The sequence below is a fragment of the Branchiostoma floridae genome, chromosome 2 (assembly GCF_000003815.2).
Source record: "Branchiostoma floridae strain S238N-H82 chromosome 2, Bfl_VNyyK, whole genome shotgun sequence".
In the NCBI taxonomy this organism is placed as follows: domain Eukaryota; kingdom Metazoa; phylum Chordata; class Leptocardii; order Amphioxiformes; family Branchiostomatidae; genus Branchiostoma; species Branchiostoma floridae.
Genome location: NC_049980.1, coordinates 14681800 through 14707904, shown reverse-complemented (window position 1 = coordinate 14707904; position 26105 = coordinate 14681800). Strand labels below are relative to the sequence as shown.

Genomic DNA, 26105 nt, shown 5'->3' with positions numbered 1-26105 from the left:
AACCAGAAGCATAAACCAATGCCCTACCTGGGTATCCTCCGATGTAGAGTGGGTTCTTGGTATCTGCAGAGGTAGAGGCTTGCTGACTGGTTGCAGGCGGTACTTCATTGCCATCCACCACCACCTCCAGGATGTTCTTCACCTTACGGGCCTGCAGTGAGTAAAGTGTTTAAAATTTAATAAAAAATACTCTATGTTTACTTTCTGATCATGTCTGGTTTTCCATCTTAAGTCAGGGGCACTGTCAATAGCATTAGTATCACTGGGCCAAACGGTTTTGAGTCTGTCCCATATGAACCACTACCATTTTACCGACTTGAGCAAAGTAAGATAAAATACTTCATGTTAACAATGGTCACATAGGATGTCCTATATCTTGCAATGTTTAACATATAGTTAGGAGCCTGTCAGTGAGTTATACACAACCTTTATATATTTCATGCTAGTGATTGCAGGGTAGATATCATAATTGGAGTCTGCAACCAGTAGTTTTGAGTTGTAGGTAAAGTTTTCCAATTGCTGCCATCTAGTATTAACAATAACAAACCTCCACTTTGTGGAACTTCATGTCACAGAGGCTGAACTTGTTGCTGTCTTGTTGACCATGAACCTCTGGGTCATAGGTCACTTCAAATGGTGCCGGTCCATTGTCAACACGGAATGTGATCTGTAAAGATGGACATGGCAAGTCAGGTAACATTATCATATCTATCATCCACTAACACTTCATCCCATTCAATAAGACAAACAAATAATGCATTTATCATAACTTTCATCCACTAAAGCCCCTGTCACACATTCAGAACCTTACCATGACTTGAACCACTCTCCAACTAAGGTCAATGCAGAGCTGGAAGTAGCCTTGAATCAATCATGTACTAGCTCAAGTACATTCCTCTGATATCCAAGCAGGATTTAACTTCTGCAACTTTGTTTTTTCAAAATTCAAAGTTATAAGCTTATGCTGATTGAAAGGCTACCATACCGACCCAACTCCCAACATGACCTTGTTTACGACTAACTCCTTGAGAAGATCAGGAGACCATGACTGTATGTGTGACAGGGGCTTGACACTTGAACAAGACGAATGAATAGTGCAAGAGAAGACCAACTACATGTACATGTGACCAGAGTTCCTCTTCCCCCTTAGGAAGATTACCCAGCATGCCATAATGGCCACTCTCCAGCCGGCAACAGTCCATTCCAGCAACAATCACATTTCAGACCTCTTTTCGTTTTCAAAAGGGAAAACAGTAACTGGGAATATCACTACAGAAATCCGATAAGGTGAGGTAGAGATGGGGACAGAAGTTGATTTTCTGAATGCAAAGACAAAGCAAGCAAAGCAAAAGGCACCACATGTTCAAGCAGGTATCTCACTGAACTGCACAAAATTGCACCAAGCATTTGCAAAGTGGAGCAAACCTGGGCCAATGGTACTGGTAAATTTGTCGCCGGTGCTAGCAAATTGTATTAACTAGCACAAAATTCTCAACTGGCAAAATTGCACAAAATGGACATACTTTTACCACAGATGTAGATCTGTTTCTGATGAAACTTTAAGCATTGTACATTGCTTTTAATTCAGTGCATTAATGACTATTTTCCTTGGTTCATCAATGCAAACACTTTGCATGTCAATGAAATTTCCTAGCACAATTTGGTGCAGTCCAGTGAAATGCCCACGCTTTAGGACAAATGATTGGGGATTGGAAAGTTGTCCATGCAGGGTGAAGTAAGAATAAGATGTATAATGTACATCAGAAGGCTGGATTACTCCTGGACCATTGTTAGCACGAAGGGTGATCTAAAGAGACGAGAGGAGAAAAACACAAAAAATTTCTGTTAGGTACACATGACAGCTGTCAAGGCACAGATCTGCACAGTGGTTGGCTTGGCTTATAAGCTGTCACCGTGTTTGCCAATACCATGGGCAATTTCAGACATGACCAGATGACACAATTCTATCCCTTTGAAGAATTTTGGATGAATCAATGGGCCTGTGTTGTATCTGGTTGCTATATGTGTCAATCCATTTAGGCCAATAAGGCTAGTATGGTCTATAATTTTGTAAATAAAACTGTATCTTGGATGAAAATATAATAGAGCAACAATGCACTGACAAACTTGTAACAAGACTTTCCAACAAACTGGACAGTGATGTGCATACATTTACATTTCATACAATCACAAACAACAACACATAGATCACTTACACATGCCAGACACATGTCTTCAGCAATACTGCTCAGGTAAAGAACACAGAATAGGGCAAGCCATTCAAGTAAGCATCAGCATCTACTGTAATGCAACAGTAATACAACAGTACCTTACACCACTAACTGTGTCCTTTCATGTCCTAACTTTAAAACTACATGAGAAAACATTCCTTTCCTCTGTTTCATTTTGGATCAAACATCAAATGCAGTGCCATAAAGAATTTGCCAGCAAAATCTTTCTGTATTTCTTCCCTAAAGAAAAGGTAAGTAAGGCTTCTGAATTACCTTGCCATCCTTGAGTTCAATGGCGAGAGCATCAGGCCTCTCAGATGACACACTGAGCAGGAGGGCTTCCCGCTGGCTGGTTCTGAACTCAAACACAACCTCCATGTCCTGTCCTACATGGTACGAGTCATCTGTGGAGCAACAGAAAGTGGTTAGATACCCTAGTAGAAACAAGATTTGATTTGATTTATTCAGCTGTATTCCAGATAGCGCAACCACTATCTTTCATAAGTGACTGGGAATGGATCTGAAGTCAAGTGTAACCTGTTTTTATGCTCATTCCTATATATCATGCACTAATTTTCAGATTCATTTTTCATAACTGATTTAAGATAATACTCATAATGAATGCTATCTAAAATGGTCAACTCTGACATAATTTATCCACTTGGTTGTTTCATTTTGTCATACGTATTTATTAATCTACCTTAAAAATTTACAGAAAAACTACTGCTATATATCAAAATGTAATATCAGCAGGTACTGGTGCTGGCACAGTGCTTTACGTATAGGACCTACGTGTACATGTACATGTACATCTGTATACCTAAACAATTTGACAATTGGTATGTGTATGGCACTAATGCAGAAAGGACTTTTTCGAGACACAATCATGAAGGAAGTGGCATCATCTTACATAATACTGCATATCCTGTGCCAGCGAAGTATGACCCTCCGGTGACCTTCTGGAAGCAGCTCCCTGTGTCAGCCCTGGTGGCTGGTTGGGCCAGATTCTGTAGCTCACCCTGGATCTCCAACATACGCACACACATCTCCATGCTGTTGGTCAACTGTGGAACACACACACATGGAAGATGAACACACACAAAAAAGAAAACAACTTACATGTCTGAGCACTTCGATGTTTAGTGCGAAATTGTATTGACATTTTGTACCTGTGGAAACTAAACATTTTCGTCGATGCATTTAGTCATATATAAGACACAAATTTTTCCCATGCTTGCAGCTAGGTAGGTTATAACCATTCTTGAGTCTGAATGAATCATAGCGGTGGTGGGGGTTAGTACATTACAAATGACAGTTAAAGACAGGTAACTTTTGGCCTCAGTGGTTCAAAAGGATTGTTCATAATGATCTTCAGGTAGTCACAACAGACATCACTGGCCAAATTTAAGTTTGAGAATTCACACATAATTAGACTACACAGACAACAAACTTGACTTTGTTTGCTGTTCACAAGGCAATTGAAGACAAAGACTGGATTGACAGGACATTGGGTGCTATTAAATCTAAAAGAAGGGTAGCACAAATGGCATGCAGTGATGCAGGTCATGAGTTTGGTTAGACAACTTGTGTCCAGACACAGACAGATGTTGGTGAGACAATGTTATGTAATATGACAAAGATATTGACTGCAGCCATATACATGTATGTCAAGATAGCTGACATGTATCACCTTGATACTGGGAAGGAACTTTATTCATATTTATGCATTTATTTCTACCTTTTGCTTTCAGTAAATGCACTGCACCATCTCACAACAAAATTCCTTACACAGCTTGTATATTGTATATTTACTTGTGATACAAAAATGGAGTGTTTTGCCAAAAGACAGTTTACCGGTTATGCGACACAACAAAACATAAACATACCTTTCCTATTCTGGTGGGAGTATAGCTGATGGGAACTCCTCCCAGGTAGAAGTCTTCAGTCACATCCAGGATGGTGGCTCCTTCTGGGCTCTTGTCCTTCTGTCTGTTACGTCCATCAATGGTCAGGATTCCATTCCTGCGGTTTCTGGCGATTTCAAGCTGTCATCGCAAACACAGAAATTATCATTAAAGTCCTTCCAACACTGGATGGTGCATGAGGTAACAACCATCTATGTTTCAATAGCCCTTTGGCCAGAATATTTGCATTTTCTATCAAGTTGAGGGCAAGGCTTCATGAATTCTCTGTGCACATGTTTTTTTAAACCTTATGTCATTGCTTACAAGATACAGTGTGAAAGAGTCCACAGCTGCCAACTCTAAGCATGTAGAGACTACCATTGGAGACAGAAAACATCCACTTTGGGTATCTAGACTGGTACCAAAGTTGAACTATTATAATACATTTTTAACCTGGCCTTTGCAACAGAAGATACACATCCATATATGATAGAACAGAGTCCTGTATGAAACACAATAACACCAAATAAGGAAGAACAGGCCGTACCATGTGCCACTTTCCATCGTTCACAGTGATTGTGCTGCTGATCTCCACTGGACCCTTCCCATTGTCAAACTTGAACTTCACCAGACCACCTTCCAGCTGGATGGCAGCGAAGTCTGCCTGGTTGCTCCTGGCAACGTAGAATACCAGGCCATCCGACTCAAAGGTGCGGATATCCACCTTCACTGAAAACCTGTGCAAGGGTATCATTAGTTGGTTATTACAATAGCACTGAATACAAGTTCACAGACACCAATGCCAAGGAAATAATGGAGCTTCATGATGTCAACAAAGATTGCAAGTATTGAAGAGAATGCCTATTGAAGATATATCCTTTTTGAAAGAGCACTGTGTTCTTTCCATTTCTTATCTTCTGAGGTCAGAGTATAATGATATCAAGAAACAATTCTTCTAAAGCAAAAGATAATCTCACTCTTTCTTGACATCCTTGGGTTCTATCTTGAATGTCATGTGGCTGTTTTTAGTCCGTCCAAATTGGAAGGCTCCTGGTATGATCTTTGAGGTTTGGCCGGCCGCAGCTGCACAGCCAGTGGGAGGGCCTGTATCCGGGGTCTGGAAGGCAACCACACAATCACTGACAGTACTTAAAAATATTACTAGTCCTTAGACCTATGACATACAACTGGCCTTGATACCTATAGACTTAATCTATTGTGCTCATGCATTAGCTTAAACTACACCTCTGAAAGAGAGAAGAGAAACATTTACTATCAATTGCCTCATCAAAAAGTTAACATTTGCACATTGTCCCTTTCTTCACCAACTTATAAATTTACTAGTCCTAAGACCTATGACGTACAACTGGCCATGACACCTATACAAAAATGTAGTATAATCTATTGTGCTCATGCATTAGTTTGAACTACACCTCTGAAAGAGAAAAGAGAACGGTGACAAACATTTCACAATGACGAAGAGTACAAACTGCTAATCTCCAAGCAGATCCTACGGTAGCATAAGACAGTATCAAAAGCTGCCAGAGGACTGAAGCCGGCTTAGGAGTGTACTTTGCTACCGGGGATCTGCCTCCACTGAAACAGGGAGGAGCATTTCTATTCAACAATGGTGTTGCTGCCCCACCCTGTTGCCATGTGCTAATTATTTTACGAGCGAATTACACTGGGACAAAGTCAGTGACCAGCACATGTCTCAGTTGGAAGTTAACACCAAACAGGAAGGAGGGCAATTAGCACCTACACTGCAAGCACAGTTTGAATGGGAAACAATTGGATGTTAATAGCCTTTGTTCTAGCCGACTGGAGGCAGATCCCTGGTAGCCAAACACACTCCTAAGCCAGCTTCACTCCTCTGGCAGCTTTTGATACTGTCTTATGCTACCGTAGGATCTGCTTGGAGATTAACAAACTGCAAGGTCTGCAAAAAACACTGATGAAAGGAATACGGTCAACAAAACATGAACACATACATGTAAAACAACAGACTGACTTTATACTAAGATACAGTGGTTTGAAAGGGCAATACTGTGAACAGTTACAGGTCTTACTAAAGAAGATTCAAGAGAGTCAAGTTATGAATGAGCACTCAAAATGAAAAGAAAAAGGCAGAGACATTAACATACAGGGAAAACTATAAAGAGAGAAAACATGAGAAAGAACAGGGAAGAAAAAGTAAGTTCAGTGAAGATATATATAAAAGAAAATAAGATTGTACACTGTAAATAATAGGTGTAAAGGAAGAAAGAAAGAAAGAAATAGGTGTTAAGGAGGAAGGTATTTGTATTCTGTGAAATATTAGTTGAGTTTAAAGAATCCAAACCTAGCAAAGGACAAATCCATGTCCATGCTGGAGGACTATAGAAACATGTATTTGTTCTGTACTGAGAATGGACACATATATGACTAGTTTAATAACAATCAGGGAAAAGTGTTCCCATCTTGAGACTGCTGATCACGGTATGGTATGGACATCCACTTCCTACCAAGGAGTGGTTTTACTAAGGGGTAGACATGGGAGCACTGACACATGCAGAGGTGGTCTGTTTACTTGTTGTGACTGTCTGGGGTATCCATACTCACGGGGGTAGTAATAACTATTTCCTCTGTTGTGGGTGTCGGCACCTCAGCAGTTGTCAAGACTACCGGGAGGGCAGGAGTGACTGTGGTAGTCTGGGGAAGGTCATTAGCAGTTTATTCACACAGGCTCGATAACTAATACTGGTAGCAAGATTTTTTGCACATTAAGAATGAATACATAAAATCTATGGAAAAAAAGGTGACATTATTGAGGTTGATAGTTTTAGCATTGGAATGTTTGCACAGTTTCTGTGGTCAGTATATGGAGACTTTTTTTTCTTTTTGGGGGCTGAAATATGCAGTTAAGGCTTTGAAACTCAGTTTTCAAGCCACATTTTCAGTTTTGCAGCTTAACAGTAAAAATATTTGTTTAGGATTAAAACATGTTTTACAGTGTTATGGCAATAACATAGCAGAAACTGTGCAGGCTTTCCTTAAAGTAACAGATCCATGCAAAACTTAGCTGTAAAGGATTTGTGGCTGACTTAACAGGCTTTAACTGTTGGAAGAGAAGAAACTTGGTGAGAGAAGTGCTTGGCTGGGGAGGGATGGAGGTGAAGGAGTTACATGGGAACAGAGTTCTTGTTGATGGTGATCTGACTGGACTGGAGAATGGATGAGGACATGTTTGGGGGACAGTCATCACTTACTCCTGGGACACTAGGGGCTTTTGTTGTGGACTCGGCCATTTCCGTCGTCGTGGGACCTTGTGTGGATCTGTCAGTAGTCTGTCCCGTGGTAGGGACTTGTTCTGTAGTCATAGCCTGTGTGGTCACAGGTCTGGGGGAAGTGGGCCTTATGGTCAGGGGTGGCCTTGGCCTTTGTGTTGTTGAAAAGCCTTTGGTTGTGGGTTCCTTCTGTGCAGGTATGGACGTGGTATCCATCTCTATGGTGGACATTTTTGAGGTTGTGCGCTCCATGGTGGTCAGGCTTTCCGTGGAGTGGTGCACAGTCGTCATTGGCGTGGTCTGCATAGTGGACTTAATTTAAGGGGGAATAGTTTCATTTCACAAATAAGAGGTATATCATGTTGATTTGGCAAACATGGTCTTAAAAACTTGCCTGAGTGTGCCAATTGACTTAAAACCTACCAAATAATCAACTCTACTTTTACAATATAGCAGACCAGATATGCTAATTGTCCACCTTAGCTTTCCTTTTTTTTTCAAATATAAAAGGTTTTGCTAAGAAACAGATTATAACACAGCAAGTACAATCTTTTCCTTAGTCCTGAGAGTGGTAATTCTGATGCATATCTGGTCACTTTGATTACACTTATTCTTTTTTGCAAATACCAGAGTCAATTTATTTCCATGCATACATGAAAAGTAAGGTTCACTTACAGGCTGGGTAATGGGTCTGGGGCTTTCTGATTCTCCCGCGGTCATCTCCCCTATCTGTCGGGTGGACATGTCAGGACCTGGCGGCATGGACACAGAGGACATGGTCTGGACAGGTGGGGTGATGCCGCTGACATCTGTGGTGATCATGGTCACAGTGGTGGTGATCTGTAGCAGTTCACTCGGCGTGACACATCGCCCAATGTCTGCCTTGTTAAATTCTACCATGTCTCCCATGTTGATTAGGCTGAAGGAAATAATGAGGAACAACAATGCATCAACAACATATTGACAACTGACAGGACAATCTTTAGACCACTCTATAATAGTAAAAACATGTGACAGTCATACCAGGACACATGTACATGTACATACACCTGTTTGTCTTTAATGACTTCCAGAGTGCTTATAGCGAGGTGAAGATTTGTTTGTTCACTGTGACTTCATTGTAGGGATTCAGCTTGATTACTTGGCAGCAGGAAGGAATAATTGAAAGAATGACTTTCCATGTTCAATATATCAAAAGGGTGTTTATCTTATACAATATCATTGTTACAAAACTATCATTTTATCCGTAATCTAATCCGTAATCCGCAATTGTTGTATTTTGGCCTTAGTGTCACAAGCACTTTCGCTAATTGTTACAAGATTTGCTGAACATCACCTAACAGCACTAGTTGCTTATTTTAATCCATCTTGTGTGGATGTAGTTATCTAAAAGCAACACTTGACATCCATCATATCCTAAACAGCACTTACTTTCCATTCAGAACCAAATCCCTTATGCAGCCCTTGAATGGAGACAGGGTTCCAGCCATGTTGCGGAAGTTCCTCTCCATGTTGCCAGGAATACCACCAATGTACAACTTGTTAACAGATATGACTTTGTTGTCAACATCCGGCAGTTTGCCTGATCGCTTGGCGTCATCATCTATTGAGATCTCAAACCTGAAAATGGAAGAAAATTTACAAAATGATGGATAGTTGTTTAGATCTTCAAAAAAAATATGTCATAAGTAGGACCAAGTATGGTGAAAGTTATAACAGGAATAATTTTCTAATGTACTGAGTTTACTGTTCCTCCTGCCTCAATATCTAAACGGTGTCATGAGGACCAACTGACCTGTCCCCTGCCCTCGTCACCCTGATGTTGTGGTCCTCTCCATCATCGAACCTTCCAGCACTGTTCCTTGTTACTATAGTTACAGGACTACCCTCTCCAGCGCTGAACCGAGCTTGGATACGACCTTTCACAATGGACAGAGAGTAGAAGGCCTACAGGTGTAAAAAGGAAATTCATTTGTGTCATTCTGTAATGACAAATATGTTGAAAGCACCCTTGGGACACTTTGAGTAGGTACATTTGTTTCGCGTTTGTCTTTTTTACTTCTCTGCCCCCATACTATACATGTACCCGCTAGATAGAGCTGCTTACAAGCGCAGTGTGAAGAATTAGACTCCTGTCCACCCGTCTATGTGATCCCCACAACAGTATCATCAAATACAACTACTGGATAATACTACTACTACTACTTCAGACAAAGGTAGCAAAACATCCGTATTGAACATAGATAGTTCCTACCGTTCCAGCCTGTCGTCTCCTCCTGCGGCTGCCACCGGTTGCCAGGAGCAACAGCCCGTCCTCCGTACTTGTTGTGAACCCGAGGAACACTGACCCTCCATCTGCCAGGTTTCCTTTTCTGTCCGTGTTTGGAAGGGCTGTATAAGCACCTGGCTCTCCAGTCATCCCAATGGTGCGGACAACCTGATAGAGAGTCAAAATTAAGCCATTTCTCACAGAATGTCTGAAAAAAATAGACTTGCTCAAAGCAATGCGGAGATCAGAAGTTAAATTGCCTGCAGCTAAAAACTACAAATGTACATACTGTCAAGGTTTCTTTGCTCTTCAGATAATGTAACGATTGGAGCCATAACTCTTACTAACTGAATCTGTGTTGTGGACAAAAAATTACAGAAACACAAAACTCATCTAGAAAGCCTGTCACAACAATTTCTACCATACATGTTTGTCAATTCTATGACAAACTGCCCGCAGTGTGTACAAAAGCATCCCTTACTTGATCCTGACAGCCTGGTGTCATGCCCAAAATTGCCAGGTTCTCGTCCAGCTTCTGGGGATCCCTTCCCACCGTAACGTCCTGCAGACACCCAATGAAGGAGGTGGTGGGAATGCCCGGCTGCCTGTTTGGGCCAAGGAAAAATTAATTCACCTCTACCTCTGGTATGTGGGAATCAGCTACAAAAACAATTTACAAGTGGCTGAATGAATCTTGCAGAATGACAGAACAGTTAGAATTACACAATGTCATACAGATACAGATGGCCAAGCTTGATGTATGTCCAGACGTGTTTTGTACAGTGCATCACACGGCACATGCACAATTTGAACCGTGAACCAGTGTATACTTACAACAGCCTGAAGCTTCCAGGCAGGCCTCCAATGTACATGAGGTCGGTGACTGCAAGGTCAGCAAGGTTCCCAGGAGAGGACCCTCTTTTCACGTTTTGTTCATCTGTCACAGCCAGCTCAGCTGAAGACATACAGTGTAGGATACAAAAGTTAGCTACTGTGTATTGATTAGTCTTCACTTATTACCTAGAAGGCTATGTTTTAGGTGCTCTTTGTCTGTCTGTGAACAGCATAACACAGGAAGCTGTGAATGGATCTTTATGATACTTGGTACGTGGGTATGAACCAGGAAAACAAAGGCCAAGTTCAATAATGGGCCCCAATAAACGGCCCTTTTAGATACTGCAGCAGAGATTCCAGTCTTGAAATCTTACCATTCAAGAATTACAAATTCCTTGACATCCATACTTATCATCAGCAAACACTCATACCCAAAACAAGAATATGTTGTTCAGTTATCAAAGCTGTTGACCCTAACAGAGGCATGAGGTGAGAGGAGTTGTGTAACTTGGTTTATGGAACAATTGCTAGATAGGTATGCAAGAATCTAAGAAAAGGGGAGTATTAGGATAAAGTAAATTACAAATAAAAAGCTCACCCGTTTGGCCAGTCCTGGAGACCCTTACATAGGTCCATTCTCCAGTGCTGTACCTGTCATCGGAGAGGATCTCAACTTGTCCACCACCCAGGTTGTACTGGACTCCGACTCTTCCGTCTTTCAGGTACACAGCAAAGTAGTCTCCCTGTAAAAAAACATGCATGTCCACAGTTCATTTACTGACTAAAATAAACTGACGCTGTACAAATCTTCAGAGAGAGGTTTTACAGTAACTACTACTACGTATACAAAATCTGACAAAGTGCTGCAGACTTGGGATACAGACATGTTGAACCCGCTGGACAGAGCTGTCTGAAATGTGGCATGAGGGTAGCTGACTACTGCCGTACCATGTGTCAGACAACAGTATAGGCACTGGATAGTACTGGTCCTACTGCTACTACTACTACTAATACTGGGTACTACTCGTCCTCCTCCTCCTACTACTACTACAACTATCACACTACTGTACAACATCACTCAAACTTTTTGCATAAGGTGATACTTTTTGTAACACAGACCTGGGTTTCATCAGCAACAAAGAAGATGAGTGCATCTTCTGCAAAGGTCTTGAAGTTGAAGTTGAGATAAGTAGTTCTGTCATTCCATGAAGGTATCTTTGGCATGACCACAAATCCGTCTCCCAGGAAGGTGTAGGTGTTGGAAGCAGTCCTCTCTCGTGGGCTGGCAATTTCATTCAGAGAAAGAAACATTAGATTAAGGGAACACAATAACTTGAGGAAATCTGGTCTACTCAACAGCAGAAATTAAATTTATCATTATGATATTCAAAGTGAGATTTTAGAACAAAATTACTGTTTATCTCTAAAAGAACAAGCAGGCAGGTGAATTACTGTGTCAGAACTATGATTTTTGTATCACCATGTGAGACGTTCCAAATAATTTGCCCAGGAAAGATATGTGTAATGAGTGACATTAAATCATTTAAAACTGAACAAACTATCTGCTTTACCTTTCCACACACCCCTCGCAGGTACCAGAGGTGGTAGCAAAGTTGTAGAGGCCGATGGGTTTATCATCAAGCAGTACTTCTCCCAGGCAGCCATTGAAGTCAGAAGTTAAAATTGTTGCAGCTTCCAGGTCTTGCTGCAATGGAGCATCGTAGAAATATATGTTTAAAGGCAGTGTCGACATATTCTTTTTCATCAGGCTTGTATCAATGCTATAAATATTAAGTTTTCAATATTCTTACCAGAGTCTTTAAAAGTATGCAGTAGGATTTTCGTAAAACGTGGAAAATATGTAAAGTTTGTAGACTGGAGTTTCTTTACTGACAATTGTAAGTACAACTGGTGAAACCACATTATTGTCATCATACATGCATATTTTAATTTGATCTTCTACTTCTACAGACCCAACTTTCTGCCAGAACAACATCTGAAATTTCCTGCTACAAAGTTAGTTTTGTGCCCTACCAGCTTCTCTGCTGGAACACCGCCTAAGTAGAGGTCATCGTCGCTGTCTACATCCAGAATGGTGTACCCCAGTGGTGCAGACCCAGTCACAGCCGGTTCAAGATCTTTAGCACTGGAGAGTTGCACACGGAGTTCTCCACTACTGCTGACACGCTTGGCAATGATACGGTACCATCTATCGTCAGATATAGGCTGGCTGTCGTATGTGATGGTGCCGATGCCCGAACCAACATTCCAGCGGAAAATCACTCGGCTGTCACGAGTCTCCAAAGACAAGAAGTCTTTCTGCAGGTAAAGATAAAACATCTGTGATTACTACAAGGAACAACGTCTAGGTTGAGGCCACATAACAATGATAACAAGCCTCCACAGTGAGTCTACATTAAGTCTGAGTCTGTCGTTAATGATAACTATTGCTTTGAAGCTTTTGATATTTCTAATCACAATGGGTAATATTCGTGTTCAAAAACTGGTTGAGCATATCAAGGTCACTAACTCATTACAATGTAAGTTGGTGACTTTTTTTTCGCTTAAATGTTATGTACTACTTTTGACTTGTTTGGCCAGGCCATTTTAGAGGAAATACAACAAGATGAGTGGTACACAAAAATAACCAGCACTTACAGAATCCCTGCCTTCCAGGTAGAAGAGAAGATTGTCTGGCTCAGTTGTCTTGAAGTTCAACTCAATGGTGTTAATGGATGACCCAGCCTGGATGTTGGGTTTGTAGGATCGTATACATGTTCCACTGTTGGCCACCGACACTTTGATCTGAGAAAAGTAGCACAGTATTAATCAACAAAAATTGATTAGCTGAAGAGTCTGTAATCTCTAAATTACATTTTTGGCAGGAATACGCCTGGTATTCATGAACGAGACCTTAAGAGATTTTCATGCATCATTAATTGACATGGATGGGATGTGGCAAAATGACAAATATACAACTAAGAAAGCCATTTGGTTCCTAAAATCACTCATGAATAGAAACGACAAGAGGGGGTATAGACTGTCACATTTCAGAATGCATTGTTGCCCCGTGGAGAAGTAGTCCCATTCAAAAGAATTCCTTGTCTTCCAAATACACATGTACAATGAGAAAGATCACTTTGCCCTGATGAAGGCAGCAAAACAGCTGCCAAGATGTTGGTAGAGAAAGAAAACAAGGCTGAGCACCAAAGAAAAATCTGTTGAATCTGTCTTACAGTGTTGGCTTGCTGCCGGGCCTGTTTGATCTTTTCCATCAGGTCAGTCAAGTTCCGGCTGAACTGGTCATTCAGAGCACGGACGTTACGTGCTTCATCGTTCAGGTCATCAGCAAGGTCCTTAAGATCGCCAAGGTTACGAGACACAGTCCTCACTTGAAAATAGAATATGCCGATGGATTAAGACATTTGGTGGAGGTATGGGGGGAAGATGACATATCATGAAGTAACAAGTACATTATAAGTGGGCCATAATATAGAAGTCATTCTTAAATGGGTATTCTTCAAGTATTACATCCATACAGATGCAACCAGTCATCTAAAGGTAACTTGCGTTCTTCATTATTTTTGTGTGTTGATAGGAAGACAGAACATTGAATTAACACTTACAGTCTCTTTCTGCTGCTCTGATGGCAGCATTGGTGTCGCCAGATGCAGACCCTGCACCTCCAACCTGATTCACTAAAGCGTCAACCTGATATAAAAGCAGATCATAAGAAAATGAAAAAACTGCAACGCAAAGGCACAGGTCTACTTCAATCATGTTTATCCCTTTGCAACTGTCCTCAAACATCAATGCAATGAGCTGACATTTTATTCTTCTGTATAACGTACCAAATCCAATGCAATGCTGCTCATGGCTAGACTTAACATATGGAAAATTGACTGGACAGACCATGGAATAGAATATACATCAGGAATACAACACATTGTATCCCATATCACCCAAGGTACCAGCTTGATCTGCAGTAGCATCATCTTGTATTCTTTCTATGTCCAACTTGCACACATTTTAATGCAAACATGCACAAGTCTAGAAAATTTGGCATCCTCAAAAACAACTGAAAGAACATCCTACATCAGAGTTTCAACAGCAAGCACAGTGGGGAAAAAGCTGTGTGATACAGGTTTGAGAATGCCCACATCAAACATTATCAAGGCCCAGGTATGACAAATTAGTACTTACATCTGGCTCTAAGCCATCAACTTCATCGATCACCCCCTGGGCAACATTGTCAGCTTCAATTGCTCTGTCTTGAACATCCTTGGCAGCATCACCTAGGTCTTAACAAGATCACAGAGAAAAACTGTTACGTCACTAGTAGCAGGAAGGACTCTGCTGCATAAGGGTACCTCTATGTGTTAGAGGTCCAATATGTCTACTGTATGGCACTATGCACACTAAGCATGGATTCCAAAAAATGTAGCTGCCTAACTTCTAGTTAACAGAAAAAAAACATAGTTATCAGTTGTGCCATCACATCGATGCATCTATTGTTGAAGTCCTAGAATACTGGCAGCACCACTTCAGAAAAAACAGCATAGACCTGCAAGAAACTCTAATATTAGTGGCTGACAGCCTGCCTTCCATGCAAGGTAATGTTTCAAAAACCATTCCAAAACATCCAATTGCACACTTCCCTATTTCATTACCTCTAGCATTGGGAAAAAAACTTCTCTGCTTTACATTATTATTATGGATTACATATAATATACAAGTTATACTGTCTGTATGCAAAACATTTCCCAAATGAAGCATGGGACTATTACAAGAGCACAAAGCTTTATAAACTCCAAGCAATTGTCCCTCTTGCATGGCACAACCAACACAGCACATATTCATGCTTCCTGCATTTTAATCTCCAGCAAAAAGATGCAAACTTTAAGAGGATGTCGCTCGCAGCCATTAGTGTAGGTTCCTATTTGTGCCACCTAACATGCTGCTTCATCTTTTAAACCTGCAACGTCTAACTAAGTACATGTAAATTTGGTGTCAAGCGATACAACGTTAGCGAGCTGTAAAGTAAAGGCCAATATCTGCATCCCATCTGGCACACCACGCGCAACTAACTTCCAGGGAGAGCATCCATCCGGGCCTCCATGACGGCAAGTTCCGTGTAGCCACGGGCCATACGCTCTTGAGCAATGGGAATATCAACACGATACACGTTCAAGTCACCCTGCATTTCTGGAATAATAACACACACAACACAGACATAGTGGATTTAAACATATAGAATAGGTACTGGTTTATACTTCACACTTTTCCCAAGCATTAATTTCACTTCATCTGGCTTCATATACTTAATTTTGACTGGTTTATTTCATTGGTTTGGCTGTTCAGGATGCAAAGACATGGCTGTTCAACTAGATTGAGGCTATTACAAAGACAATAAAATTAATGGACCATTCGCCATGTTCCCTCTTTTTCAAGTTACCATGATGAAATCAATTCTGCCTGGGACAAGTGTGAAGTTTTGAGTCCAGCCCAAAATTCTTATCTTAATATCTTACCATCAGGCAGACGATCCATTCTGTCCTTAAGATCTTGGACAGCTTTCTTCAGGTCAGTAATATTTTGGTTTCCCTGGGCTATTTCCGCCTCTTTGTCAGCCGTGCTATTTCCTAAGTCTGCATGCAGGTAGTTTAAGATGTTATTGCACACTACATCATTCATCTCATTTGCAGTTAACATATGTATGTATCTTATAGCGACTACACATGTACATTTAGCTATATGTATCAGGGCTCAAAATACGCTTCATCCAATAACAAAGGAAGGCTTATTAGAAATTAGCTAAAGGCTCCGTTACATGCAATTTCCTGCTCCATTAAATGTTACTACTCGTAAAATGCTGACGTGTAATTAAGTACAATAAGATCAAGGGAAGTCATGCAGCCTAAAATTCATATGACACTGTACCACTGTGTTGTGCCAGAAATAGCTTTGTCAAAAAATGTGCTTATTTCATACTGGTACAAGCATGACATTCACTATGTACATTTCAACATTATCCTCCCTACTCCCCCACTCAGAGTCAGAGTCAGTTCTGGCCCATATAATATACATGTGTACAATTCAAAACCCCTACCATCCACCCTGTCCCTGAGCTTCACAGCTTCATCCAAGAGGTCATAGCTGCGCTGTTTAGACTCCTCGCCAAGTTCACTCAGAGAGTTTTCTCCTGTAGCCTGGAAGAACAGAGATAGTTCTGACAACCATTTCTTTAACTAGAACATCATCTTGATCCATTTTAGCAACTTCAGTAATTTACATTGGCTATCTTTAACATGTAATGTCAGTCTACAATACTTTGTGTATAAAAAAACTATTTCTTGAAAAAACTGTAGGCCAAAGAAATACTTGCATGAGAGGCTGCCCAACAACAGCTTCCTAAGAATGACATGGCACTTCGAAAGAACACAACCGAACAGTTGTATAAAGTCATGTTTGCATATAATATTATATTGTGGCAATATTGTTTTGATATTGTTTTGTTTATTGTAGGAAATGGACAAAATTCTAATGCAATGTTGACAAAACATGCAACAGAAACAATGATTAATTCTATTGTAACAACAACATCTATATACATTGTAATATGTTGCAAATAAGGTACCATGCTGGTCAAGGGTTATGAGTAATCTTTGTTGACAGTTGACTTAGCAAATATACAAGAGTGCTATCTCACCAGCCAAGCTGAGTCCCTGTTATGGCCATTACCTTCTGGAACTGTGCTGAGCAACACTAATATAAGATATTAAAGAAAGCACATTACCAGGTCTAGTCCTTCTTTAGCAGCCACGTTGGCTTCATTTGCAGCTCTCTCTGCATCTTCAAAGGCCTGCACGATGTTGTCGTAGGCTGTGGCGGCAGCCAGGGCATCAGAGGAGAAGTTCTTGGTCTCAGCAAAGAGCCTGGAGGGGAAATGTACAGGTTTTTATTCACTCATTGAATCCTATAAGTCTATAACATACAGCATGTCGTTTTTATTTCTTGGTTAGATGACAAATTTTGATGGGCTTTGTGTGACATTTGCAGAATAACCATATACAATTTCTACGAAATGCATTTGAGGAGGGTTGACATTATTACTATTTGAGGGTATTTTTTATTGTCTCAAGTTTTGATCCCTGAGATAATGACAGCTTCTTCTTCTCAACTCGGAGGATTACATGCATCACTGGCATATACTGTAATGCTGGGGTTTGTCTACTCAAAAGAGGTACAATGTATTTGAAGACACACCCTTCCAGGTCTCTGGCCCTCAGTGTCAGGTTATGGGCGTGTTTCTCTGCATCCTCCACCAAGTCTTCCAGGTCAGGGGGTCCGGCAAGCTTCTGGGTCAGCAGGTCAGCCCGGCGCTGCAACTCTGGCCGGACATTCCTCAGGGCTTGGTCATTATTTTTGGCCTCCTGGATGGGGAAAAAAATATGTCAAAATATGTTCAAGTCATTTTGAATACCATGGGAGATCTCCCAAGGTGACTGCCAAGTGAAAAAGTACAAGGAAATTTTCCAGAATATCACCAACAAAATCAAATGTTTTTTTTCTAAATTGTAATGTACATATTATCATGTCATGCTGAAAGAAAAAAAAAGGAGGACCACATACCACTCATACCATTTGCCTATTCAGAATAAGAAGAATATGTATATTGTTCAATAACATGTAACATCCCATAACTCACCTCCAGGGCAATGCGAGCCTCAGACAGGAGACGGCGAGCATTTTTCACAACTTCATCACCTTCCCTGATGGCATCACGAATGTCGTCCACATTGTCTTCAGTAAGTCTCCTGATTTCCTATAGACATTTAAACACAAACATGATGGAAAAGATGTACATACATACATGTACATGTATATTGCGGATAACTAATAGAATACTTGACATTTTAAAATGTTTGAATTAAAGGGAACACTTGCATCAAAACCATGCAGCACTAAACATCATCATTCTACTGTACTCACCAATACTTAAATTTTCTTAACAAATTTTCTTTAATGTGTAGTATCATTTTTCACCAGTAGAATTTGCTAAGAGTGCTGTATTTCTTGCAACATAGTTTACAGATTGAAGCATGTGCATCCCTTCTATCTTTTAAGTGTGGTACCACTTTCCCTTTCACACATTCACTGTCAAGTCCTTACGTCTAGATCTCGGAGAATATCTTCGTTGTTATCATTAAGACGATCAGCTTCATTAGTCTTCATGCGGGCCTCACGGACAGCTTCCTCCAGATCATTCAGCTGACCGAGAGTCCTGTTAAGCTTTCCCTCCAGGGCTTCTACTGCTGCCAGTTTGTCAGCAGTCTTGTTAGCAAAGTCAAGAAGAGCTCTCTCCAGAGTGTCCTTGGCAAGCCTGGGAAGAAGAAGGGACCATCCAGTCAGACAAATCTTACATACTGTATAGGCTTTTAAATGCTGTCAAACAGAATATTACATGAGACTAACTTTGATAAGTACTCCTGTGTGTTATGACACATTGGGCAGCAAGCAGTCTCCAATAAGTAGGCAGTGCATGAATCATCAGGGAATGTTTGACTTAGATTTTGTGCTAGCAATGAACTCATGAGACTTTAAGACTTTATCTGCTGTTAAAGAAATTATGCTGTAAAAGACATAGTGACTACATTTATTGTGACACTTTTCTTTTCCTTCAACTGTAAATTTGAGCAGGCATTCTGTTCAGCTAATTTGCAGAGGTTAAATCATGCTGACTACCTGAGTTCCCTGTCGGCATCAGCTCTGGAACCATTAAGATCTCTGCCGCGAATCTGGTCCAGTATTCTACGAGCCTCGCGAAGTTGGGCCTCGAGGTCAGAAACAGGAGATCCTGGCCCACGTGTGAAGTTCACCAGTTGCTCAACAAGATCTGCAAAAAGACAAGAAATTTCAGCTGCGCCCTCTACTTTATGCATTTGATTTTCAAACAGTTTTCTTCATGCAAAAAGCAAGAGATTGACTTAATGCCTTCTGAGTTGGCCTTAGGTTAGGCAGCAGTGTTAACATTGTAACAACTCTTCTTCCCAAACTTTATTTTGTGCCGACAATGAAGGTTAGACATCCAGGTACAACATTACATAATACAAATTAGAGGATTCTTGGTCACTAAAAAACACTGTGGATGCTATCTGAAACGCTAACTAAAAGGACTCATCCAGTTGCTTGATTTACACATAGAGAATATAGCACAGTGTATTCCCTATCACCCAATTGCAATGTACCCGTGGGAGGGCCATATGGAATGATAACATGGTGCAGGTATGATGTAATGACTTATGTGTATCATGTTCTCAAGTCAAAGTGTCCCAACTTACCCTGCAGCTCTCGGGCAGAGTCCATGATCCTCATCTCCAGGTCAGCTGCGCGGTTCCGAACCTTCCCAGCATCCTCGTCCACGGGTGGGGCATTACGGACAGCATCATTGGCCTTCAAAAACACATCACAGATATATATTATTTGATTTATCATGTTTATCATGAAATAGCAAATATTACGTCTTCTTGATTGTACATGGTTAAACTAAACACTTTCTTGTACTCACCTTTGAGTCCATACAAAACAGGCCTGTCTCCATCAAAATATTTGGGATATAATCTTAATATTCCGAGGGCTGCTAAAAATGGTTCTTACATTTTGATCAAATGTTGACTTGCCTGACTAAAAATCAAGCTTCTTGCAGCCCCTCCACTGGTCAGGAAGGAGGCCCAAGAAGCCCCTAACAGTGACATAATGTGTGACACAGGCTAATATGCCAGTGCCCTAGTATGTTATGTCTTACCCTCCTGAGTAGCCTGTCAGCTAGACGTTCCAGGTCCGAGATGTTTTCAGCCTTGTCTTGCAGCCGGTTGAAGGCTTCAATGAAGGGCTGTTACCATGTAGGGAATAAAATAAAATAAAGTTACATCTGCTCTTGTGATACCGTCTGTTAAGTGATATCTGCTTATGAAGGAGCAAGCCATAACATTTTATAGGTTAGTAAGTCCATATTTTAAATTACCTAGTTTTCTATTGACTCTCTAGTCCTGCTGACAAAAGAATGTCACACACAGCCAGATTGCACTGGACATGTGTAACACAGAATTTAAACTTGTTCTTATAGAACAGGCAACAAAGAATGTTTCTGAGCATTTTGACAAATACAAAATGAACCTACAGCTACACTAGATCTCAAAGGAAAATTAACATGCTTTTCTATACTACGAAGGGTAGCTGGAAGCAACTCAGGAACATGCTAAAAAGCTGTATATGTCCCTGCAAGAAACAGTTTATTCAGGCTTGGTGCAGGCAATAGATTGCAGTGCACAGCAACACATCAATTATCATAATGTATTTCCCACCTTTAGTTTGGCCTGGGCACGTCAAACAGGACAGCCGTGAAAAATACAGTACAAAGAGAAGGTGTGAAGTGGTTGTATTGTTACCAGACTGACAAATACACACAATGATCACACAATGATCACACAGACATAAAATAGACAACACATTTTGTACATGCACATGTTGGGACTACCTGTTAGATGCACAATGTTTTACAACGTCTATTTAACAGATAGCAGATCTGAAGTACTTGTACGTGTAAGATAAAATTCATTGTTAAAGCTATCAGGACAGTCTACATTTCTACTGAACACATATTGTTAAAACAGATTTTATGCCTTGAGGTAAACAAAATGTTGGCTTTGTTAGAAAACAAGCACAAGTTACAATGTATGTAAAAAACAGATGACGTGATTAGTAACTGTAACATTTCAAAAGTGAAAGAAAGAAAAGAAAGGAACAAAGAGAATAGTGCCTACTTAATAAAAAGGCTGAAAACCTCAAAACATTTTTGTACAGGTAGTGAAAGCACAAACAAACAATGAGAAACACACCTGGAGTTCCAAAGTCTCATTTTCCAAGGCCATGAGGGTGGGCCATGGTGCAGGGAACACACCACTCAAGTTCCTGGACTGCAGCAGAGCTTCTAAACGCTCCATGTCATCCAACAGCACACCAGTGCACTCATCATCACAGTCTGAGGGAGAAAACCTTGTTTAGAGCTTAGAGCCTTACAAAATTAAAAGTTATAAGGTGGAAGGATACAGATAAATGTAGTTACAGAAATCTTCATATCTCCTGAATGTAAAATATTGTGTCACACTCTTTTATATTCAAGATGGTGTTTACGGGTTTTGAGGTCATTGCGCTTAAGGATGACAGAAAGATACTTACTTATACAGCCTCTCTCAGTCAGGGCATATCTTGGCTGGCACTGGTCACAAGCACGGCCGGTGATACCGGGCTGACACTGGCACGCGCCAGTCACCTGGTCACAGATGGGGCTCAGAGAGCCGGACTGGTCACACGCACATTCATAGCAACGGCCGCCCGGAATGGTAGGGTTGCCATAGTAACCCTGTTCACATCTATCACATGACAGAATACATTACAGCATGGTTGTTATCCTCAACATTTTAATATATACTATTTCTGAATGCAAGGTAAAGAACTTATTAACAAACTTTGGGGCATTGTTTATAATTAGGTTAGGTTGTGGACTTCTGTATCTTCACACCTTTCTAACACACTTTCAAACAGTGCTCTGATGTGTCAGGTTACATGACAACATAAGAAGTGACCGTGGACTGATCGAAAACTTGCAGGCAACACTTAACTTTGGGTGCAAAGATAGCGTGTAAAAGCATTTCAGATGGACTTAATTACATTTATTACAACATGGTTGTTAGGTTAGAATCTAATGTCTTATCTACATGCACTTTCTTCATCCAGCATAGTACAGAATTAATTTTGGGCTTCTGACATTTACATTTAGAGTAAATCTACAATTTATAAATATTACTTTAAAGAGATCAATGAGCTATGGTTAATATGTTCAATATTTTCAAATAGCAAAACTCTACAGAAGAGCTGAAGAATCAGTTCTGCTTGTACTTGTCCTCTTAAGCTTAACCATTATCCACACAGTCCCACTCACGCCCTTGCCCAGGGTATGATAGATAAACTGCCATGCCAAAAGGCTGGTCTGCCAAAACATTAAGGACCCCTTTTCACAAGGCAGTGATTGCTAAGCAACGCAACAAAAAAATTTGTGTGTGATTTTATAATTGGGATTTGATTCATCATGCAAAGTATGATTTAAAAGGCAACAAAATCAAACATTAAATAATTTGTTGTCTATGAAATTCGATGAGTCAGATCTTTGTTTGCTCAAAAGTCGCAGCCTTTGGTGGAAAGGGGGTGTAACAGGCAGACCACCTTTGCCACAGATGGTTTCAGCCCGTTCACACTGTGACAGGCCGGCCCCATGGCACAACAATCTATATGTCATACACACCTCTCACAGCGCCTGCCTGTGTAGCCCCGCTCACAGCCCGTACATGTAATATTACCATCTGCATCCTTCCGACAGGTTGAGCTGAAGCTGAGGGGTGAATCCAGCAAAACTACTGTTAGGAGGCACTAGAAGCAACTAGGCCAAATAGATGCATACTAGCACTTAGATCATCTACTAGTAGGCACTGTAGCTGCCATTAACTCACATTGAGGTTAGCCTCTGCATGAAGAGTTGGTAAGACCAAAACGTTTCATCAAGTTATTATGACTGCATCTGTTTTTTCCAGATAACATGTCTAGGTATGTGCCAGTGGATTATTGTTAGTCTTACACTATGCAGAAAAGATATTATTCTATTGCCACCGAGAAGTATACAATATCATCTTGAATCTAAGTGTCACATCAGGTAGGTTAAGCTTAGCTTTTGAAATGCAACAAGACTCAAATGCATTTTCTACTTTCAGATGCCATTTTAGCCATCTTCATTTATTGTTTTAATTCCACTGGCATGTTAACCGTTACATGTTACTCTGGCCATAATTGCACTGTCAACACATGAGAGAAACCAGAGAAAGAGAGATGGAGAGAAAAAAGTGATGGGCAGTCCCAGAAAGCACACAAACAAGAGAGGAGGTACCTTGAGTACTGACTGGCTACCTCGTCATTTTGAGGTCTCATGATAACCCGGACAACCTCATCTTTTTGAGGTCTGGACAAGACATTCACAAACAAACAAACATAGAAAGAAAGATGGGAGGAGAGGGACAAAAAAGTAGTGGTGACTGACAGTCGTGACAGCAACAAAAACCCAGAGCAGATGAGATTTCTGGACAGGATGATCCCATGGACAAGTAACCAGTAAAACTCTACATCTGGCATTCTTCTTGTTCAAGCACAATGTTTTTTGCAGGGATTTACTTTGTCCTGGAGTCAAGCAAAGATCGTTAGAGTGTATTTGCCATTTTCGTGTGACACAGTCACACTGGGTCCATTATTGAAGAACAAATGTGAGACAGGTCTTTCCTAAGAACAAATCAGCATCTGTGCTGCCTCTTGACTGCTACAATTATAGTTTTGTTTTTCTTACATACATTGAAACAGAAAAATGCCAAGAGAATCTTGGTGTTTGTCCATGTCACCAGTTTTAAGGCTTCCCCTCACCAATCAGAAGAGTGCAGAGATGAGGGAAAGTCTTTGTAGCACAGGAAACAAGAGATGTGTGGGAGGAAGTGATGACCTCCCATCTGCTCTTAGGTCAAGTGCAAGTTTTAAAAAAAATTGACTTGCTTAGAGTCTCATGCATTATCCAAATGAAATACCAGGAGTGTGAAAAAGAACATTTTTGATTAAAAAATTGAACAACAATTTCACACTAGTATTACAGATTTAGATGATAAAAGTCATAAACTTGCCATACTGGTAAAAAAGAAAATACAGTTTACAGTGCATTCTCCTCTCAAAGTACCTACTTTTATAATTACGCACTTATTGCAGCTAGAAAACTGTCTTGCAGAAATGTTGCACAGAAGTTTTCCTTGTATAGAAGAAACCTACTTGTTCTCATCGTTGACCAGAGGACAGGCACAGCGCTTGCAGCCTGAATCATCTGCTCCTGGAACGGCGTTGCCAAAGAACCCATCTGCACAATTCTCACAGTTCTGACCAGTTGTGTTGTCATCACAGTTCTGAGGAAAGCACAACATAAAATTAGTTAGAGATAGTCCCTAGGAAGATAGTCGCATTTCTAAACCCATGGGCCACACAACTTTGTACAATCACAATAGCAGGCGGCTAAGCTAAGTCCATTGGTAGTGGCGACTGTTTTACTACCATACTCTTTCCCGAATGCTAAGTGTTAAGCAGAGAATACTGTATGTACCATGTCTTTGATATGATCCCTGATCAAATGTACCACTTACTGAATAAAATGTGAACACTCTCACTCTAGGTACAAATGCATCTCTTTGACTTGTGTATCTATTATCCTTATGTAGATCAAAACCATCAGTCCTCTTTTAATTCCTAGATAATTTACAAGATATCAGAAGGATGTTCTCATGGACAGTCACACACCTCACAGATCCCCGTGATCTGGTCACACTCTGCACTGTGATTGTTGCAGTCACACGGGATGCAGCGGCCCAAGTACGGACCATTCATCACTCGCCTGTAGCCTTCAGCACATTCCTGAAACCAAACCAACAGCTTTACTCACAGGAATCCCTTCATTAGAGTAACCCACACATCTCCTATTCTTTTTACTATTATTTAAATCCCTCCATTTCCTGCACTAAGTTCTATGCATCTGGCACAGGTCCATTTTCTACAAGATATCTAATTTAAGCACAGAAAAAAAACAAGAAATTGTGATGCCTTCAACTACCAACAATGTCAACCTTGGATTGTGTTCAAAACATTTGATGTTTTCACAGAACTATAATATCATGTACCATAGAGTGGAACCCATTGCCAACTTCATAGTAGGGGAATCACAACTAGATAGCTTTAAACAATGTTTGCAGCTAAATTGTGCAAACGTTAGGTGTGACAACATGTTCAGTGCAATACAACTAGCTGCTACCGTGCCATGTGCCTACAAAGCTTATGTGTAATGGCAATGCTGGTTATACTAAGTATACAGATGTACATGTAAACTTAGTATATCCAGCTTTGAGGACACATGATTTGTTGCTTCTTCCTAAGAATACATCATTATCTAGTTGAGAAGAGTAACTTACATGGCATGACAGCCCAGTGTAGCCAGGAGGACACATGCATTCCTCCACACTGTCGGTGGGAGGCTCCCGACCAGTGTCGTTGGACCGGCGTTCACGGCCAACATCCAGAGAGATGTTGCTGATCCTGTGGATGTGACAATAACACACATTAATGTTGCTGATCCTCTGGACATGAGAAGAACACACATTAAGCTACTGTAAAGCTACACCGCGTTAGGGGAAAGTGGAGTGCCCGCGGTGGTTTTAAGTTCGCGGTAGAGCCATATACTGTAGTCAATTACTGTAATGGATTCACAGTGGTTTTAAGCTCACAGTAATACTGCCTTGTGAAAACCGCAAACATAAATCCACCGGGAACATTTCTGCATTTATACTTATTCAACTGAACTTCTTCCAACATGAATTTGGTAATTTGTAGTGGGATAAACAGAAAATGTACAGATGTACTTCACTGGAAGCGCCTGCGGTACTTACTTGTCAGATGTCGGCAGAGTGATATACGT

General features: G+C 40.7%; 1 protein-coding gene across 1 annotated transcript in view; it reads right to left on the bottom strand.

Annotated features, from left to right (window-relative positions):
- The window catches only part of LOC118408193 (laminin subunit alpha-2-like), a gene marked incomplete in the record, with an annotated part of 72598 nt that overhangs the window by 2372 nt on the left and 44121 nt on the right, over window positions 1–26105 (bottom strand). Inside the window, 41 exon segments of the mRNA XM_035808830.1 lie at window positions 28–151; window positions 548–667; window positions 1760–1807; window positions 2505–2635; window positions 3142–3295; window positions 4118–4276; window positions 4683–4872; window positions 5113–5252; window positions 6737–6826; window positions 7384–7713; window positions 8077–8320; window positions 8833–9021; window positions 9197–9348; window positions 9656–9838; window positions 10152–10275; window positions 10505–10625; window positions 11103–11247; window positions 11624–11786; window positions 12076–12209; window positions 12539–12823; window positions 13163–13309; window positions 13741–13895; window positions 14131–14215; window positions 14708–14805; window positions 15593–15709; window positions 16614–16713; window positions 17301–17439; window positions 17771–17937; window positions 18213–18329; window positions 18677–18887; window positions 19250–19400; window positions 19846–19957; window positions 20310–20396; window positions 20869–20880; window positions 21403–21545; window positions 21743–21936; window positions 22866–22952; window positions 23502–23573; window positions 24419–24549; window positions 24938–25051; window positions 25603–25726. Coding sequence (XP_035664723.1) covers window positions 28–151; window positions 548–667; window positions 1760–1807; window positions 2505–2635; window positions 3142–3295; window positions 4118–4276; window positions 4683–4872; window positions 5113–5252; window positions 6737–6826; window positions 7384–7713; window positions 8077–8320; window positions 8833–9021; window positions 9197–9348; window positions 9656–9838; window positions 10152–10275; window positions 10505–10625; window positions 11103–11247; window positions 11624–11786; window positions 12076–12209; window positions 12539–12823; window positions 13163–13309; window positions 13741–13895; window positions 14131–14215; window positions 14708–14805; window positions 15593–15709; window positions 16614–16713; window positions 17301–17439; window positions 17771–17937; window positions 18213–18329; window positions 18677–18887; window positions 19250–19400; window positions 19846–19957; window positions 20310–20396; window positions 20869–20880; window positions 21403–21545; window positions 21743–21936; window positions 22866–22952; window positions 23502–23573; window positions 24419–24549; window positions 24938–25051; window positions 25603–25726 — 5789 coding nt within the window.